Genomic DNA, 19,355 nt, shown 5'->3' on the forward strand with positions numbered 1-19,355 from the left:
AACTGAGAAAAGCAGTGGAGGATAGATAGCTCAAGTATTTGGGCCCTTGTCAGCTGTATGGGAAACCCCGATGAAGCTCTTGATTCCCAGCCCCACCCTTGCCCAGTCCTGGTTGTTGTAGCCATCTAGAGAGTGGGGGAGTGCACTAGGAGATGGAAGATCTCTTTTGGTTTCTGAAAAAATGAAATTAGGGCTGTATTTATTGTTTTAAAAAGGGAATGGAGAAAGGCATGAAGGGAAGTTTTTGTTTTGCTTGCTTTCTTAATGGCACAGTAAGTGTTGGGGCTGGCCTTAATGTGAAGAGGGAGTGAGACAAGTCTACCTCATATAAACAGGGATCAGTCATTGCTTTGGGCAAAGGAGTAAGTTTAGAAATATATCCTTATTTCTCCGTATTAATTTTATTTCCTCTATTAAAGATCTTTATTAAATCACTTTGCTGTTAGCTAAAAACTTACTTTCACAGTTTGCAGATGTCATTAGTTTACAATGACATCTCAAAGTTTATGAAAATAATTGAAATAGTGTAGACTGTTAAATACAGAAGATGAAATTTGACATATGCATCGGGATGTACTAGTTGACTGCTCTGTATTGTTGTTTTGTGGATAATTCACTCAATACTCACACACTGTAATTTAACCTCTGGGGAGGCACAGAAGGGCTGCCATTGGTCCTACTTGACATCCATGCTGACTGCACAAAACTGTCCCTCGATATTCAGTGGTGTCTCTACCTAGACACGGAGGCAATTAAGTCAGTCAAGGTGACTGCAAAGTGACAGATTTTTCCCTTGGGCAGAGTTCAGTTTCTTTGCTCCTTGTTACTAAGAGTATAATTCTAAATCCCACATACCTCAAATATGGTAGGTACATCTAGAACCATCACTGGATGTCAACATGTCTCTGTAGCACTGAGCTGCAGACTGTAATGCTTGAAAGAAAAAGAATTGTAAACAATAGATGGTAAAAGGCACTTGGACAGTGCCTCGAAGCAGAGTAAGAAGGCTATATGAATGATGTAGAAGGGTGAATGGCTCACCTAGCACATTTAACACATGACCTCATGCTTTAAGCTCCTGTGAATCAATTTGGAATAACTGTTTTGCTCCACAACAAAGTTTTCTACTGCCTGACTAAACATATAGCCACCAGGGGGACTTCTACATAGATCTGATAAAAATTCCACTCAGTCCTATGAAGGAAACCGATCATGGTTACCTCTTAGTGTCTGTATAATTTGATAAAATGCCCTATGATAAATCTCTTATGCAGACAACTGATCATCTTTGACATCTGGTCCACCCACCTCATCATCGAGCTTGGAGAACACCACAGCTATCTTGTTACCCACAGGCCCTATGTAGGAAACTGAAATGATTTGGAGCCAAAACATGTCCAGGATAAATATACCATAACAGATGCAATTTCTGTTGCTTTAGAAAAATGCCTGAGGATGAGTGATATGAAGAAACTTCAGAAAAAGCTCAGGCAAAAAAATGGAATTAAATGTTTACTTTTGTGCAAATTTTTTGAGATCCATATAGTTTTTTCATAATATACATTTTTATGAACTTTTCAAAAACACACACATAAAGAGAGAGTATGTTTAACTCAAGTTTAGAAGTCCAAAAACATGGCACTAGCATGTGCTGAACTCTTGTGAGGGCCTATTTGATTACATCATGATGATGTCATGTGAGAACATGTATAGAAGAGGTCATGTGATGAGGCAGGGTACCAGAGACCAGGGAAAGGCTATTGTTCCTCTTTTATAACAACTTGTTTTCAAAAGTACTAATGTGGGGTCCTATGAGAATAACATTAAGCCCCTCAAAATGTAAGACTCACAGTGATTTATCACCTCCCATTGGACCCCATTTTTAAAGTATTACACCATTTTAATATTATCACTTTGGGGACTAAGTTTCTAACACGTGAACTTTGGAGGATAGATTAGTCCAAGTCATTGGATAGACTGACTCCCTGAGTCAGATGACTTCTACGATCCAAACCAAATAGATGTTTGTTCACCTGTTTGAAGCAAACAACGAGATCCATGTACCTCTACAGAACTGAGCAGTCCAGCATGGCTCTTAGGATAAGATACTTTTGCAGCTCTACCACTTTCTGGGCCTGACCTTCATCACCCTGATTTGATCATCTTTAATAAAAAGGGAGGTCAAGTGTGACCCTGCGGTTTCTCTCTGTCTTTCTGGATAAAAGGCTTTATCTTTCAGTGGCATTACGGTGGAGTGAATGCTTGGGTAAGGATGACCCCAGGGAAGCAAGGCTGCAGGAAAGTGGCAGATGCATGTTTATGGTCTTTTGAATGACTGGCTGCCTTGAGGTCTAGTAGCCATTAGTTCAACTCACTGCGTTTGGAAGTAAAATAATATATGTTAGATCATTAGGACTTTAGATTTCCATTATAGTGGTTACTGCTGTGGACATAATTGGTATGGAAGTTTTCTTTCTATTGTGAATGTTCATGAAGTCTAGGTGGGGCATTCTTGAAGGAAAAGAAGATTTTGTAGAGAAACAACAGTGGAATTGGTATACAAAAAAGACTACTCATGTTTATCACAAAAATAATATAGCATTCCATGAAGAGAAAAGGCAGTCGCACCACTTTCATAAGTGATTTCAAAAGGCAATATAGGGGCCCAGCACAATAGCCTATTGGCTAAAAGTCTTTACTTTGCAAGCACCAGGATCCCACATAGGCAGTTGATTTGTATCCTGGCTGCTCCACTTCCCATCCAGCTCCCTGCTTGTGGCCTGGGAAAGCAGTCGAGGATGGCCCATAGCCTTGGGACCCTGCACCCGTGTGGAAGACCCGGAAGAGGCTCCTGGCTTTGGATTCGCTCAGGTCTGGTCATTGTAGTCGCTTGGGGAGTAAACCAGCAGATGGAAACTCTTTCTCTCCGTTTCTCCTTCTTTGTGTAAATCTGACTTCCAAATAAAAATGAATAAATCTTTAAAAAGAAAATAGAAATCTTTTGTTCAGAGATTTAATATTTAAGATATTAACTTGACTATAGCCAGTGAAATTTAGTTGTGGTCCTCACAATCCCAGGTATTTCAGATGCTGTGACTGTAACTAAGTCATATCCACATCTGACAGAACCAAATTGTGCATCATAGCCATTTCTAGTGTCTTTATTTTGTTCCCTTTGGCATTGGATCAAAATGCGTTTGCTGTCACCCAACTGGATCTTCTATGCATCTACAGAGGTGTTTGGATTCTTCTCTTTGCCATTAGTTGGTGGACTGAAGCAAAAAAGAAGTTCTCTCCCTTCAATCCTCTGATGCTGCCATTCCCCCAGCAAAGAACAAATGATGATGGGTTTGGAGTGAGGTCTAACATCAGATTCTTGAGCATTTCTTTCTGATAAAGCATTACTGCTTCCTGTTTGTTTTGGCCCTTTAGTTGGTATTTATATAAACACAACTTCAGAATATACAAACTCATCTCACTGCCATGCAAGGTACAGGCTTGCTAACTGCTTTAGATCATGGTGATAACTTCTACCCTAGGGTTACTCCCCTACCATGCAGTTTGATGTGTATTCTGGTGCCATTCATGTTCCTTCATACCACCAATGGAAAAGGAGGCTGCAAAAAAAAATTGCCCTCATATGTAGTGCATGAAGCTTGTGTCTTCTACCTGCATTGATGGAAATGCAGGTCGTGTAAAATCTGAGGCCTTTCATAGACATTAAAATCAAAGTCAAGTTTTAAGTAACATGTGCTGAGATATACAGGTTGATCCTAGAAGCAGGAAAAGAAAACCAAATTGTTCTATGCCCCCCACACTATCAAAAAGGTATTTTCACATTAAAATATTTGTCTCATGTAGAGTTTTTACCATGAATTAAACAGAGAATTTGCCCCAAATTAAATGTGATCCCAGTTGGTATACAGCAGGGCAGACAGCTGCTTCAGAAACTCTTCTCTGGAGAATAAACTGTACAAGGTTTCTCTGGGTTACAGGTGTTTCTTACTGATGACTACACTGAAAACTATGGCAAAGGAAAGATCCTTTTTTTAGATACTGAACTTTCTATTGCCCCATGAGGTCTACCAGGAGCATTGCCTTTGAGAAACAATCATTTTCCTGCTAGTGAAAACTTTCGAATCCAAAGAATCTTCCAGGTAGCAGTGTTCTGCGGTATTCCCAAGTTGAGTTGGAGTCATTCAGATGCAATGTTTTCCTCTTTAGGTGAAGATAGCAGACTGAAGAGAAAAAGTGACTTGGTCCCACAGATGTGTCTTCCTCCTGAGAAGCCCACAGACATGTCCTTAGGGTTCCTTTACTCCTTTCTTCAGCAATTGCAGAAAACCTTTTTTTTCATCGGGATCTTGTAGTGGAATTTCTCAGTTTTGTTCAGGGATGACTTCAAGTTAGTGTGTCCATTGGGTAGCAGCAGCTTACTGGGACCCAGAAACTACTGAGGAACAAACACCATTAATCTTGCATTCATATTAATGATGAACAGTATTTATTGTTTATTTTATGTTTCATATGTGAGTCACTTAATAGAATTATAAGGTCATGGAATGTAGAGATAATATATTCTGCATATTTCCATCATTCTGTTTAACTGTATCATGACACTGTAAGTATAGGCAATGATGGAAAGTCCAGCATTCTAGTGTCAAATATATTTAACAGTTTCATTGGGAGTCCATCTTTTATTCAGAAGTAAAGGTTCATACTGCAGTGTATCTTCACTTCGTGGTATACTTGCCTCCATTATACAGTTCTTTTAGATAAATGTTTATATATACGTTTACCTGTGTATCTATTGATCTTGTATTTTGTACGAAGATTGTCTTGTATCAGGGAGAACATATGATATTTGGCCTATTGGAATGTCCTGTTTCACTGAGCATAACAATAGGCAGTAAGTTACTACACTATCCCACCAGGCCCAAAACCTTAAATCATTTAAATTGTTTTATATATGTGCAATGTATACATATAATAATTTCACAAATATATGCATGGAATGCCTAGATTTGTAAAAAGTATGTGTATATAATTATTTACAAATATGTAATGCATTTCATACATATACCAATGAAAAACAAATTTACATAATTGAACATAAAAAGGAAGTTTGTGTCCTGATCCTGCTAAAAGAATTTTGTTTATGATACATACACACACACACACACAAGAATGTGAACAAAATTAAATTCAAATATAACTTATCCCAACTAATTCAAACATATACTACACAAACAAGTGATATTGATGCATACAGATAATGTGGATTAGTTTTGCTTCTGTTAGAATATAATTTACTCTTAATTTTCCCTTTAGTATTAGATAATTGCTTCAATTGCTTCAGTATCATTGAATATAGCTAGTTTTAACCAGATCACCAAGTCTTACAAATTCCCTTGTTACAGAATTGAAAATATATCACAACACTAAAGTGGTAGTATGACTAGAATTCTCTCTAAGCACATAATAGGGAGATCTTGATTTAAAGTATTAGACTTGCATATTTTGAGCAAATAGTAGTTTCTGTCAATATTTACAACAGAAGAAAGAAGTCAACATTGTTTGCCATAGTTACTATGGGTCATAGCTGATTGTCTTTATGTCATTATCTTAGTGTTTTCAGCCATTGCACACAGCCCTGCCATTGTCATTCTTGTCCAACCACCAAACTGCCTACTCATATTCAAGTCAACCACCACCTAAAAGGTTCATGCCCACTCACTGGTTTGTGTTTGTCTCTTTGTTCAGTCAAGAATGTTTTACTGTTCACATTCAGAAAATATATAGTGGGTACTTTCCTTGCAGAGTCACATACTGCGTAGCAGTATTTTGGCAAGCATCAGGCTGAATATATGATGCTTGTTCTAGAAGTCATTAATGGTGCTGAGAAATTCTTAGCTGCAGATAGCATGAGTTTGAAGTGATGGTGGTGTGAACCAGACCACTGTATTGCTGAAAAATGTTACACCTTGATCTTGATGGCGTTAATTGCCTATGCTTCTCTTCAGTACATTTGAAGCTTGTTTTTAAGTTTTACAGTGTTGATTCAGGACAGAAATCAGAAAAATTTATTTGTAATGTTCCCAAAAGTTAATGCTTTGAGCCTGTGGACCATGTAATCTCTGATGCAGTTGCTCTGCTCTACTCATCCATTATGATGTCAAAATAGCCACATGCACCTGGTAGGCATAGCTAAAGTACAGGAAGACTTTATTTAAACAGATAATGGGCTAGATTTGACCTTGAGATTCTAGCTAGTGAATTCATGGTCCAGAGTTTACTTCCTGCTAGAATTGGTCACACTACTGAAGAATATCCGTTTTGGAGTGTTCATGACTTTCCTGTGTATTCCACAAACATGTGTACCCTGGCTGATAGAAATCCAGAGATGCACGGGACACTGATTCTCAGGGAAAAGAAACAGGCATCTGGTTATTACCCCCGTACTTCTGCAAGAAGGAACTTTTCAGATTGCAGTTGCTAACACAACACTTATATTTATAATCCACTAAAGGAGATGGAAAAGAGCTTCCAAATCAGCAGTAACTAAGGGCTATAAACTGAACAAGGTAACAGAATTCACAGGCAGCCAGGTATCTCTTGGCTTTAGCGCAGCTCAGCACTGGACATTGCGGCCGTTTGGAGAGTGAACCAACAGATGGAAGATCTTTCTCTCTCTCTGTCTCTGTAATTTGTATTTACAATGATATTAAATAAACCTTTAAAAAGATTCTGAAAATGGTAGTGGTCCAAATTTTATCTCTGTGTTTAAAAAATTTACGTCATTAAGCATCTCTAATCTTCTGTTTTCCCATCTGTAAATGAAAGTGTCAGTGTCCTGTGTGTAAGCTCAAAATACTTTAATGTTAATGATTGTCAGTGAGCTCGATCTTCTGTGTCTCCCCATGCCCTTGTGTTAATACTGAACTGGGCACCTAACTGAAGGAAGTTAGGTGTCACACTGAGAAAAAGGTTAACAAATAACTCAGGCAAAAAAGTTTCATTAGAGGTAGACTACATGGCTAAAACTTATTTCCAAAGACCTTATAAAGGGAGATTCCATTAAATAGGCAAATGCAAATCAGTAGTCCAGGAATAGCACAGTGCACAGAGTAGCTTTTGGGTTTCAGAATGTACATTTCTTCCCTGTTAGGGTTTTCTTTTTCTTTTTCTTTTTTTTTTTTTTGGCATCCCACTCATCTACTTCCATCCTTACCATATCTGTCTAAAATGTGCAATGATTCAGGACATAAGCTCTTCTATTTGAAGTTTTGTCACAAGGAGTTTCCAGTTCCCAGAACACCATCCAATAAATACCTGAAACATCACCCACAGTGTCTGATCCACACCAGCCTTCAGCCGTGAAGCCATATGCCTCAAGCTTGAGAAGTGCCACTGCTAAAACGAAGCAACTGGCAGAAGGAAAAGGGAAGGAAGGAAGGAAGGAGGAAAAAGTCTGATCCATTAGTGTCAGAGAACAAGTGTGAAGCTGATGTCACTAGATGGGTTTGTTGATGATTTCCCTGTTTTAAGTAACATTACCCATCAATGACTCTGCTATGTTGTATCATTGGAGCAATGCAGTGATAATACCTCAGTGTGTATATTGAACTATTTGTTACTTCCAAGGCACTTTATATCACACTTTGAAAATTTTTGATTAGTATTTACAGAGTACCTACTAAGGACTAGGCACTGTTCAAAGCATAAATGCTAGGTACAATAGTCAGTTTCATTAGTTTAATTTTTCTAGGGTTTTGCTACTCCCACCCAGATCCCCTTCCCTTTTAGATAAGAAGATTGAAGCTCATCAGGTACTAGCACAGTCCACATCAAATAAAGAATAAATAGAACTTCAGTTAAAAATTCAGTCATTGGAAGCATTGTTTTGTTTTGTTTTGTGAATAAATCTCTGTGGTTGACATTGGTCTTCAGGGAAATTGTTTTTAACAATCCAAAGAGCAAACAGATAAATAGTTCTGGAGAACAAGCTCCTGGAAAGATGGTTATTGGTTATATATTTCTGTTCCTGCTCCTGGGAAAGTATATTATATGTTTGGCTTCTGATAAACACTTGGATAAATAAATCCTAACACATTGTATTCCAAATATCCCATAATACATGTGCTGTTAGTAACCCTAAAGATTTTATATCAGAGTAAAAAACGAAATGACTCACCTTGACTCTTAGGTATAATCTATATTCTTAACACACCTGGTAAAAAATGCTGCTAAGGGACTTGGGTTACTTTCCTAAATCATTAAAGTGATACCTTTTTTTTCCATTTCGGAATTATCCATTCGAGAACTCTAGAATGCATTAGGAGAACTAGTGCCCTAATGCTTCAAATTCCTAAGAACACTCAGTTCCTTTACATAGTAAGTGAATGTATTCTTACTGACGTTTCACCTCATTGAATTTCCTCATGTTTTTCTTTTTTTAGGTTACTGTCCATATGGGTACCAGGAGTGTCAAAATGGCAAATGTTATAAACAGAAACAAAGTTGTAATTTTGTAGATGATTGTGGAGACAACACAGATGAAAATGAATGTGGTGGTTCCTGTACTTTTGAAGACGGCTGGTGTGGCTGGCAGAACTCCCTGGCTGAAAACTTTGATTGGGTATTAGGGGTTGGTTCTCATCAAAGCCTGAGGCCTCCCGAAGACCACACACTTGGAAATGAAAATGGTAGGATATTGGGTTGGTAGAGTTGCTTTAATCATATTCACAATGAGCTTCACGTTATCCCCCCACTCAGCCCCATCCTGCTAGCTAAAGAACTCCAGAGGACACCCATGACCACAGAGCAGATCAGTCAAATATCCAATGAAGATTGTTTCCCAGGGTTTCCATAACAAAGGGCTGTGGATTGAGCGGCTCCAAGATACTGATTCTCTTACAGCTTTGGAGGCTAGAAGTTTGAGAGCAAGGTGTTAGTAAGGGTTGGTTCTTTCTGAAAGCCATGGAAGTCACTGTCTCCTTGCCTGTTGCCAGGTATTGTAGGTCTCATCCTCCTTGACTTGTAGTTTGTGGTTTTCTGTATGACTTCACATTTTCTTCTTGCTGTGAATGCATTCTTTTCTGCACTCACCTCGACCTTTTTATTAAGGCAGTGCCATAGTGAGTAAGGGTCTTCTCTAGTTTGCTTCAGTTCAATCATCAGTAAATGCATTTTCTTTCCAAATAAGATCACTTTCATAAGGACTAAGTTTAGAGCTCAGGCATTTTGTGTGGGTCCACAATTCAGTCCATAATGGGGAAGACCTTGGGAATATACAAATGCATAATGTAACTGTAAGACTATATAAGTTATGGATGTTAGGCATGGATCATTTTTGTAGTTAGTAGTTGAGGTCAAGGATGAAACCCTATGTCCAAGGAAGCAGGACATTAGCTGGATGAACAAGGGAAACTTGAATGTTGCAAAATGGGAGTAATACACAGATTTAAGAAAAATAAAAAGAAAAATGATATTTCAGAGACTTGGCAAAAAAAAAAAAAAAACGCAGAAAACTCGAAGAGGTGACCAAGCCAGAGTAAGGATGACCTAAATCTCATTCAGATTTTCAGATACACACAGGAAAATGTTGGTTATCTTGAAATCTAAGAATAAAAGTCAATTTTCCTTTTGTATTAGATGTTAAAATTCTCTGGTCTGCTTGCACATTCAATAGGTAACTGAATTTTTGAAAACATTCATGTACCTATACTGATTTCTTGGGAAAACTTCATTGTTTGAACTCACTAGTTAGAAACCATTAAATGATTTCTATCACTATTTTGTTGACATGAATATGCTGTTAATTAGGCCATCTGCATAGTGTAAAGAGATTTGCTGAAAGTAGACTTTTGGAAAGAATGCCATCAGTGAACTAGAGAGGGATATTATTATTTTTTTTCTGATTCTAAGAGAAATATTTTTGGCAGCTCAGATCCTATAGAATGTAATTAAAAATACTAGCATGGGCAAACTTAAAAATAATCTCATTTTGCCTTGTCTGTATTCCATTGTTATTCCTAGGACACTTCATTTATCTGGAAGCTACCCCAATGGGTCTGCGTGGGGAGAAAGCACACCTCAGAAGTCCAGTGTGGCAAGAGTCCAGCGCAGCCTGCACCCTGAATTTTTGGTATTTCATATCCACCAAAGCCACAGGATCCATTCATGTGCTCATTAAGGTAGGATCTTTGTGATGCTAAATAATAAGCTGTTTGTGATGTCATAATAAACTATAATTAATTATAACCCTTGGCCAACAGAAGCCTGTTTGCTGGGAAGGAACTGCTGTAGTGATTCAAATGCTCTGTGGGGTTTGACAAATTGGTACTTGGACACCTGTTGAGTTTACTCTCCTATTCTGTGATTATTACTGAATGCCCAGTCTCTTTTCTTGATACGTCTGAGTCGTGTGTCCTTACTCAATGTGGATCCTCACTTCACTAACCTTTTCAGTTAAAATAAGATAGATGACTTGTACATCTGAATGGAGAGTACCTATCTACTTTTCTCTGTGTGAGCAATCATTATGGATACTAATAGTAGGCATTATGGTTCTAAGCAAACAATGTAAAGGACTGAACCACTCCGGAGAAGGATCAAGGTGTTAACCAACACAGTGATGTGTTTCTTTTGGCAAATTATTTGGATGCTTCTGTCAGAACTTAAATTTAGCATAACAAAATGACAGTGTGGGATCAATATACCAAATTATTAGTATCAGTGATTTTGATTCAAATATATTTACTCAGATGTAACAAAAAAGGTGTGTATGTGTGAGTGTTCATTCTAAGAATCTAGTTGATATTCCAAGAAAGCTGATTTTAAACATACTGTCAAATCTATTGCCACTTAAAGTGAAATGCCGAGTCCTTGATGGGAAATGCTTGACCCAAATACCAAAGTGCTCATACATAATGTCTAAATAGTTGTGACTGCACGGTCCATGTTGATTGGAAACCTGAATCAGCTTTATAAGTTACAATTCTTCTATAATGATACAGAAAAGTCTGCCTAATATAGAACATGCAGCCAATCACCATGGTGATTTTTTTTTCTGAGTCAGATGTGGAAACTAACTGAAATAGAATTTTATACATGGTATGGTATATTATACTGAGACTGCCCATCTATTGGAATGCTATTTTACTGATTGATCAATGTTAGACATTCACAAGAGATATTTGTATAAGTTTTTAATTGTTTTTGTTTGAATAACATTGTAGAGTTCTCATTCATAAAAAACAATTTTTTCACTGTTCACATAAAATAATTGTGCATTGATAAAATCTTTAAGATGTGACTTATCGTGGGAGTGATCATTTTCCCTGTGCTCAATTCGTTTCACGGTGCCTTTGTCGTATCCCATCAGACAGATGATGTCTGCCACATACCTCTTTTTACTTTCCTCTTTCCTGTTCTGCTGATTTAAACCTCAGTAGTTAAGAAATATAGACAAATGGAACTTAGATTGGGGAAATAGAGAAATGTTTCCCCAGAGCTTTTGGTAAATGGTTCAGATTCCATCAAACATCAAGAATTTCTTTTTTTTTAAAATTTATTGTATTATGTGACACAGTTCAATATAGGCACTGGGATTCTCCCCACACCTCTGCCAACCCTCCCCCTATGGTGGGTTCCTCCCCCCCTCCTCCCGTTGCACAACCACAGTTCAGGTTTAGTTGAGATTCCTTCATTGCAAGCATACATCAAGCATAGAGTCCAGCATCTCATTGTCCGGTCAAGTTCAGCAGCGTCTTGGGGAGACCCTCACCGGTCCGAAGGCAGAGCCAACAGAGTAGAATCCCGGTCAATTAAAAGCCCCAACATAACATCAGCAACAATATATAACGTTAAGAGATAAATTGACAAAGTATTGAGCAACCAATTTGTCAAAATTGGATGCATGGTCTTAACAACTTCCTGGGACTATTTCAATGACATTTTAACAATTGAGGTGCGAAACAGTTTTAGGAAGGGTGTGCAGAGAAATCTCCCATACCTTGGTGAGGAGTACCTAATCTCCATATCCTATCTAGTAAGGTGTGTGTGAGTCCTTGCTGACCAAGCCTTCCTTATTGTTCTCTGCCTATCCATTCTAATTAGTGAGTGAGTGTGTGTGTGTATGTGTGGGAGGGGGGCTCTGGAGCGTCCCTCATGATCATTGCAAAGAGGGTGGGGACCCGAAATTGGAGCTAAGTAAGAACCAGAGATAGCTCCTCTCCCTAGTCCTGAAGGGAGTTAACTGTTCTTCTGTTTCTGAAGACCGCTTAGGTGAACCTGGGGAAGTAGTCTTTCAATCACTGCATGGGGGCTGGAAGGCCCAGGACAAGTAGCATCCCATGACTGGATCGCATGTGGCTGCTACCATGTCCGCATCTGGAGCCGGTATTGGGCGGCCAGTGCGCCATTTGGCGGTAGGCTCTGCCTGCTGGCCGCCTGGCCAGGGAGCTCTGGGATTTGTTTTCTATGATTGCTGCTTAGAAAGCTCCATGATGAACCCTCAGGGCTTTGGGTACATGAATCAACCCTAAAGATTCCCAATGATATAAATCTCCCCCGATGGACCTCTACCTACTATGGTCTCAACCCATGTGTTTTAAAATTGTATAACCAAATACATTTTCAAAGCCTTTTACTACTCAGAAATCGGGTGGGAGAGCAAAGAAACCTTCCATCTCCTGTGAACGTGTGAGGAAGCCGTGTAGTGTAACCTCTCAGGCACATAACAGGTAACTTGTAGACAATAGATTCAAGACGACATTAGACAACAGAAAAACTACAAAGACATATAGGAGGAATCAAGAGCGACCCTGACAACCTATTAACAGGAGGTCATGTGCACAGAGCAGTGGGGGACCACAGAGTGGCGCAGGTGGATAGGAGAAGGCTTTGTATCCCAAACCTGGAGTCTCCCGGATCCCCACCAAGGGCTATCAGTATGGGTGCCAAGGACCACATCCCAACTGCCAAAGAGACCACGGGGGACTGGAATGCCTTCAGAGGCTGAGAACTCAGAGGACATCTCCCCACCCCCTTTGGACCTACCACACGGGATGGAAGAAGCTGAATCCTTCATCTTAGGATCCAAGGCCATCGGAACAACAACCAGGAAACCTGAGCGGTCTTCACAAACATCAAGAGTTTCAAGCACATATAAGGACAAGTGAATCTAATTGAGTTAATAAAGTATATTGCTGTCACTGGATGTACCAGAATGAGTTTATTGCTGTCACTGCTAGCATTGCTTTGGGGAAATACGTTAATGAATTCACATGTCTTTTTTTTTTCTTTTTTTCAGTTTTCGCTGGTCAAGTGTTTCCATGCTAGATAAATCTGTACCTTATTATTTCATGATTAATTATTTCTCTAATACAAACCTCTTTTCCTCAGACAGAAAAAGATCTCTGGGAAGTATGGCAAGAAAGCAAGAACTCTGGTAATCATTGGCAGAAGGCTGTCATCAAGCTAGGAAAGTTAAGGAATTTTGAAGTCATATTTCAAGGCATCAGAACAAGGGACCTGGGAGGAGGAGCAGCAGTTGACGATATCGAATTTGAAAATTGCACGACGGGTAAGTTTCTAGAAAATATCTAATTTTGGAAGTACAGCCACTTTTTCTTTGCTGTGTCTTTATAAATTGTTCTGTGTTGCGTATAGACTTAAATGAATTAGAAAGTGTGGGTTCCTGAATCATTAACAAGTACATGGTAAAAGATGACACCTGTGCTACTCTGTTCAAGCTGCTGTCACACATCCTCATGGATGGAGTACCTTACAAGCAACAGACACTGGAGGGTGGGAAACCAGAATCATAGCATTGGCAGATTTGGTATCTGGAAAGGGCTCCTTTCTTGTACATTAATGTATGAGTTTCCAGAGTGGAAGGATGAATGCCCTCCACTGCAAGTCTGTTTTATGAGAATCCTCTATTTATAAGGATGCTATCCCCCCTCCCCCAAGACCTGATCACTTCCCAGTAGATCCTGTGATCTGTTGGGGATCAGGATTTCAACACAGGAATTCAGAAGAGATGTGAAGGTTTAGACTGTAACAGCCGTTTCTCTTTTAGTTGCACAAGTACTCCCCTCTTCATTCCATATGCTTTCTAACATGTAGAAATGTTATTCTTTGAATTTGCTTTTCATCATGACTTAAAATGATAAGCTGAATATTTACATGCCCTTAGCTAATTTAGATTCATTAAAAATTGAGCAGTATACCTGGCAGTGCATGTATGAAAAAGAAACCCAGCTGGCTAAAATCCAAGCAGAACTGGAACTGAGAGCTGGGCTGAGGATATTTAATAAACACACTTCTCCATGTGAATAACAACTTGCAAAGGGCTTACTATCATTTGCGATGCTACTAAATGTGAAGTATGCTGGCATTAAACTTTTTCTTTATGAAACCTCCCAGAAAATGTCAAAAATCCATGTGAATACATTTGCACAGTTTCAAAACTTGCACAGTTCTTTCAGGGGGATTATACCATTTGATTTCCAAAATGGCTTTGTGTGGCACAGACTGTCTGTGAAAGATATGCCTCCTGTGATTTTGTACGCTGCTTGACTTAGTGGCCAGTCTGGGACTGGAGAGAAGCCTGACTATTTACTTATACTGCTGCTCTTGTATTAAAATACACTTCTATTGAGGAAGTTAAAAATGTGACTTTGGTTTTGGTGATGTTACAACATTTACTGTTTCCCTGAGTACTGCAGCTTCAAAACATTCTGCTTTACATAAATACCATTGGGCCAGGCGTGATGGCTCAATTGGCTAATTCTCCATCTCCAGGAACCAGGATCTCATATGGGCACTGGTTCATCCCCTGTCTACTCCACTTTCCATGTAGCTATTTGCTTATGGCTTGGAAAAGCAGTGAAGGATGGCCCAAAGTCTTGGGACATTGAACCTGTATTGGGGGTCAGGAGGAAGCTCCTGGCTCTGGCTACAGATCAGTTCAGCTCCATCATTGTGGCTCTTTGGGGAATGAACCAGTGAGCTGAAGATCTTTTTGTGTCTTCCTTTCTCTGTAAATTTGCAATATTTATAGAGAAATATTTTTATTTTCAATACAAATAAAAATTTAAAAAAATATATAAATTCTCTAATCCTTTTCCCCCTACCCACAGTGTTTGTAGGAAAGGTGGCTGCTGTATTTTTGTATTGTTTTTGTTTTTGAAAAGCTACTTTACATATTCTCCATAATTTAACAACATTTACTCTCCTTGTGATTTTAGGCACATAACTCTTGGTGTCTGTGTCGTATAGGAGCTAGGACTAGGACTGGAGAGGTTTGAGAGAGGATTTCTCAACCCAGGGAGATAGGATTCTGCACATATAAAAAGGAAAGCCAAGTGTGAAAATGTACTTCTTTAGCCCCTTCCAGTGAGTGTCTTTTCAGATATGACATTTTTTAAATTATGATCAGTGACTTAATATAGAAATGAGTTTTATACTAGAAAAGCAAAAATTCTTCCAAAATTTCCCTATTATTTTAGAAAGAATGTAGCCTTTTTTTTTGTTTTAACACAAAATAAATGACTGTTTCTTCTCAGGTGCAGCAGCGGAATTCTTAGATGAATAAATTCCTAGGCCAAAGCAACTAACCATTGTCCTGGCTTAAATCCTGTCTGTCGCTACAAAATAAGCCATTCCTAAAAAGGCACATATCATGTCTTCCCTGCTTTGTGTTGTCTAATATACAGAGTATGAAATTATCATGTATGTGAGCAAATTTGATAGTCTAAAGTTTAATAATTGTTTACAGCCTTTGTCTATACTCTTGATGAATGACATTTAAATATTTTTTTCCCCACATTCTGTTTGTTCAGTTCTTTATCTAACAGAGTGTTAAGCCTGTGATTGTGAAGTAAAGTGAGAGTATATCATTGTAAAAATTTTTTAAAAAAATGAGTAAGGGTGATAGGAGGAACAAGGTGGGAGGGAGGGTAGGGTGAAGAGTATCCCTGTGCTCCTAAATCTGTATTGTGAAATACTTGAAAGTTGTTCACCTTACATAGAGAAAATCAGTTAAAAATGTTTAAAAATAAACATACCTTGGACACGTGCAAAAATAAGTTACTTACCAGTATGAGAGCTTTACTAAAGCTAAGAGGAGTTTCCAGATGTATTGAAAATATTGACTAATTACTGCTTTTGTTTCGGTTTGTCCCTTAGTGGGTGAAACTTCTGAGAATTGCTCAGAAACCACAGATTTTTTGTGCCAGAACAAGAAGTGTATTGCATCTCACCTTGTCTGTGACTACAAGCCTGACTGCTCGGATAGGTCTGATGAGGCTTACTGTGGTAGGTGCATCTGTCTGTTGTAATGCCGCCATGTCAGCATGAACTCCTGCTTGATGAATGGAATAGCATATTGGCATCATTGACTGAGTAAAATGCTCTTTCCATGTGCTCAAATAAATTTCCTAACAGTCAAAATATCTTCCCCAGATTTCTTATGCAAATATCTGAAGGATGGCCTTCTTATTGCTTTCATTCCCACACTGACAACTGTAACAAGCCTATAGGAAAACATTTAAAAATTTTCCCATTGTATAATTGTGCTTAACTATGTGGGAGGTCATAATTCATTGTCATTGCTCTCTCCAAAAATTGCTTCATTTTATTGAAGAGTACATTAAATACAGTTTAGTTTAACATTTAATCTAATGGGTAGTTTTATCATTTATATTATGCTAGCAAAAAAGTAGACAGTCTCCTCATTAAAAAAAATCAAGCTTTGATCTAAATAATTTCTTTATAGCCATTATAAAATCCAGTCTATAGTTTTAGCATATGACTGCATATTTGATTGCAAATATTTTCTCATCCATCCAGTTGATGAGCTTTTGCCCAGGATCTTGGTGTCATTCCTGTAACTGGCTGCAGCTATTGTTTGTTGCATAACAAGCTACCCCTAACACTTAGTGGAATAAAGAGGAAGTGTCAGTTTGTTCACACTGGTGTGGAACAGTAATTCAGAGGCAGTTCTGTGAGGCAATTTGTATGTTTTCTATTGCCCATTTGAATTATAAAGAGGTTTGTTAACAGTTCCGGAGACTGAGAAGTCCAAGGACATAGCACTGTTACCTGCTCAGCTTCTAATAAGGTGAAAAACATCCTACAGTGAGTGTGTGGACTTGGGTATTTACTGATATTAACTGAAGAGACTTCTCTTCAAAACTATATACTGACCTTTATTGATTGTATAACTGTATAGCTAAATATTATATTCTGGAGAAAATTCAAGTTGTCTAAAAGAGTTTTGGCAATGCTTTATCCATTCAAAGGATCACGACAAAGATCATAATTTAGAAAATATTTTCTTCAAGAGCAGTCTTACAGCCTAGCAGTAAAATATGTGCATCCCATACCTAAGCACCTGGGTTTGATGCCCAGCTGTGGTTCCTGATTCCAGCTTTCTGCAAACGTATACCCCTAGGTGACAGTGATGATGGCTCAAGTAGTTGGGTTTGTACCAGAATCATGGGAGACATGACTACATTCCTGGAGTTTCATCTAGTCTACCAGGTTGGTGGCTGGGATCCAGACACTTGGATCATCTTCCTCAGTTTTCCCAGCTGATTAGCAGGGAGGTGGATCAGAAGTAGAACACCCAGAACATGAACTGGTACCCAAATGGAATGCCAACATCACAGGTGGTGTCTTTACTCACTTTTGTGTAATGACAGCCCTAGAAGGATTATAATTTATTTAAAGATTTATTTTTATTTGAAATACAGAGTAACAGAAAGAGAAGAGGAGATAGATATTCCGACTGTTGGCTTGTTCCCAAATGGCTTCAGTGACTGGAACTGGGTCAGTCTGAAGCAAGGGTCTTCTTCCAGGTGTTCATGTTGGGCTCCCTCCTCTACTGACTTCCCAGACCATTAGCGTGGAGACACCAGGCCTTAAACAGCACCCACATAGGATGCTGGTGATGCCAGGAGGAGGCTCTGTCCAGCCTTTTATGTCATCATTCCAGTCCTAAGATTAAAAATTTTAATTTTTTTCTTTCATTGCTTGAGTGTACATGACATAGAAGGTTCAATTGTGATCTTACAGCCACACATGAATGTAAGGATATAAAGATGGTGGAAAGGAATGAAGGTAGTATATTCAACCATTGCTCAAAATGAGAAGCTGAGCAACATTATTACAGCTTGGATATGAAGATCAAGAAAAGGCCTGGCGCGATAGTGTAATGGTTAAAGTCCTCACCTTACACGCACCGGGATCCCATATGGGTACCGGTTCTAATCCTGGTGGCCCCACTTCCCATCCAGCTCCCTGCTTGCAGCCTGGGAAGGCAGTTGAGGATGGCCCAAAGCCACATCCTGCACCCACGTGGGAGACCCAGAAGAAGCTCCTGGCTTTGGATTAGCTCAGTTGTGGCCATTGCGGTCATTTGGGGAGTGAATCATCAGATGGAAGATGTTTCTCTCTGTCTCTGCTCCTCTCTTTATATCTGACTTTCCAATAAAAATAAATAAATTATTAAAAAGTCACATTAAAATAAGGTAGGACAGAAGGGACAAGGATGGTGATAGAGAATGAAAAAGAATGTAGAATAATTATCACTGGCTTATGAGTCAGAGAATCGGTCACAAAGCAATATGAGCATATGTAATCTGTATGAAGGCACTTGAATGATAATTTTGGGACCAGTACTGTGTGGCAGTGGGTTGAGCTACTGCTTGGGATGTACACATCTATAACAAAGTGCCTGGACTGGAGGGCTGCCTCAGCTTCTTGCTAATGCATTCATCGGAGAGAGGATGGTGGAGTGAGGTAGCCAATCAAGGGTCAAGTAATTAATTTCTTGCTACTAATTCAGGAAAACTGATGTAGTTCCTGGGTCTTCCGTTGGCCTAAACCAATTCCAGATGCTGCAGGCATTTGGAGATGAAGCCAGTGAATAGAAGAGATTTATCCTTCCATCTTTCTGTGTTTGTTACTTTGCCTTTAAAATAAACAAAAGAACAAAATTTTTTACAGAAACATTTTGAAATCAATGCATTTTTTTTCAGAGTGTATACCTTTCACAAACCTTTTGAAGACCCCTCTCAATTTATACATTGGAAGATTCTGAGTGTTTGCAGATGTATTGGCTTAAAAAGCTGGAGAACTGAATTTCTCAATTTTATTCACATCGTAATAGTATAAAATCAGCTTCTCCTACCTTATATATGACTGAAGTAAAAAGTATAACAGAGACACAAAGTTTCTGAATAAGCATATTAATAGAGCAATGAATATATAATCATGTGGAATGAATGAAAGAAAGTACACAATTTATAGGGATTTTAGGTATAAGATGCCATAATTCTTAG

General features: G+C 38.7%; 1 protein-coding gene across 1 annotated transcript in view; it reads left to right on the forward strand.

The window, feature by feature from the left end:
• Positions 1-19,355, forward strand: part of MALRD1 (MAM and LDL receptor class A domain containing 1) — a 143,888-nt gene that overhangs the window by 86,000 nt on the left and 38,533 nt on the right. Inside the window, exons 23-26 of the mRNA XM_040968290.1 lie at positions 8,460-8,705; positions 10,039-10,196; positions 13,408-13,588; positions 16,198-16,326. Of these exons, the coding sequence (XP_040824224.1) occupies positions 8,460-8,705; positions 10,039-10,196; positions 13,408-13,588; positions 16,198-16,326 (714 nt within the window). The remainder of the gene's footprint in view (positions 1-8,459; positions 8,706-10,038; positions 10,197-13,407; positions 13,589-16,197; positions 16,327-19,355) is intronic.

The sequence above is a fragment of the Ochotona curzoniae genome, unplaced genomic scaffold (genome assembly GCF_017591425.1).
Source record: "Ochotona curzoniae isolate NIBS_2020 unplaced genomic scaffold, NIBS_Ocur_1.0 scaffold_4683, whole genome shotgun sequence".
NCBI lineage: Eukaryota > Metazoa > Chordata > Mammalia > Lagomorpha > Ochotonidae > Ochotona > Ochotona curzoniae.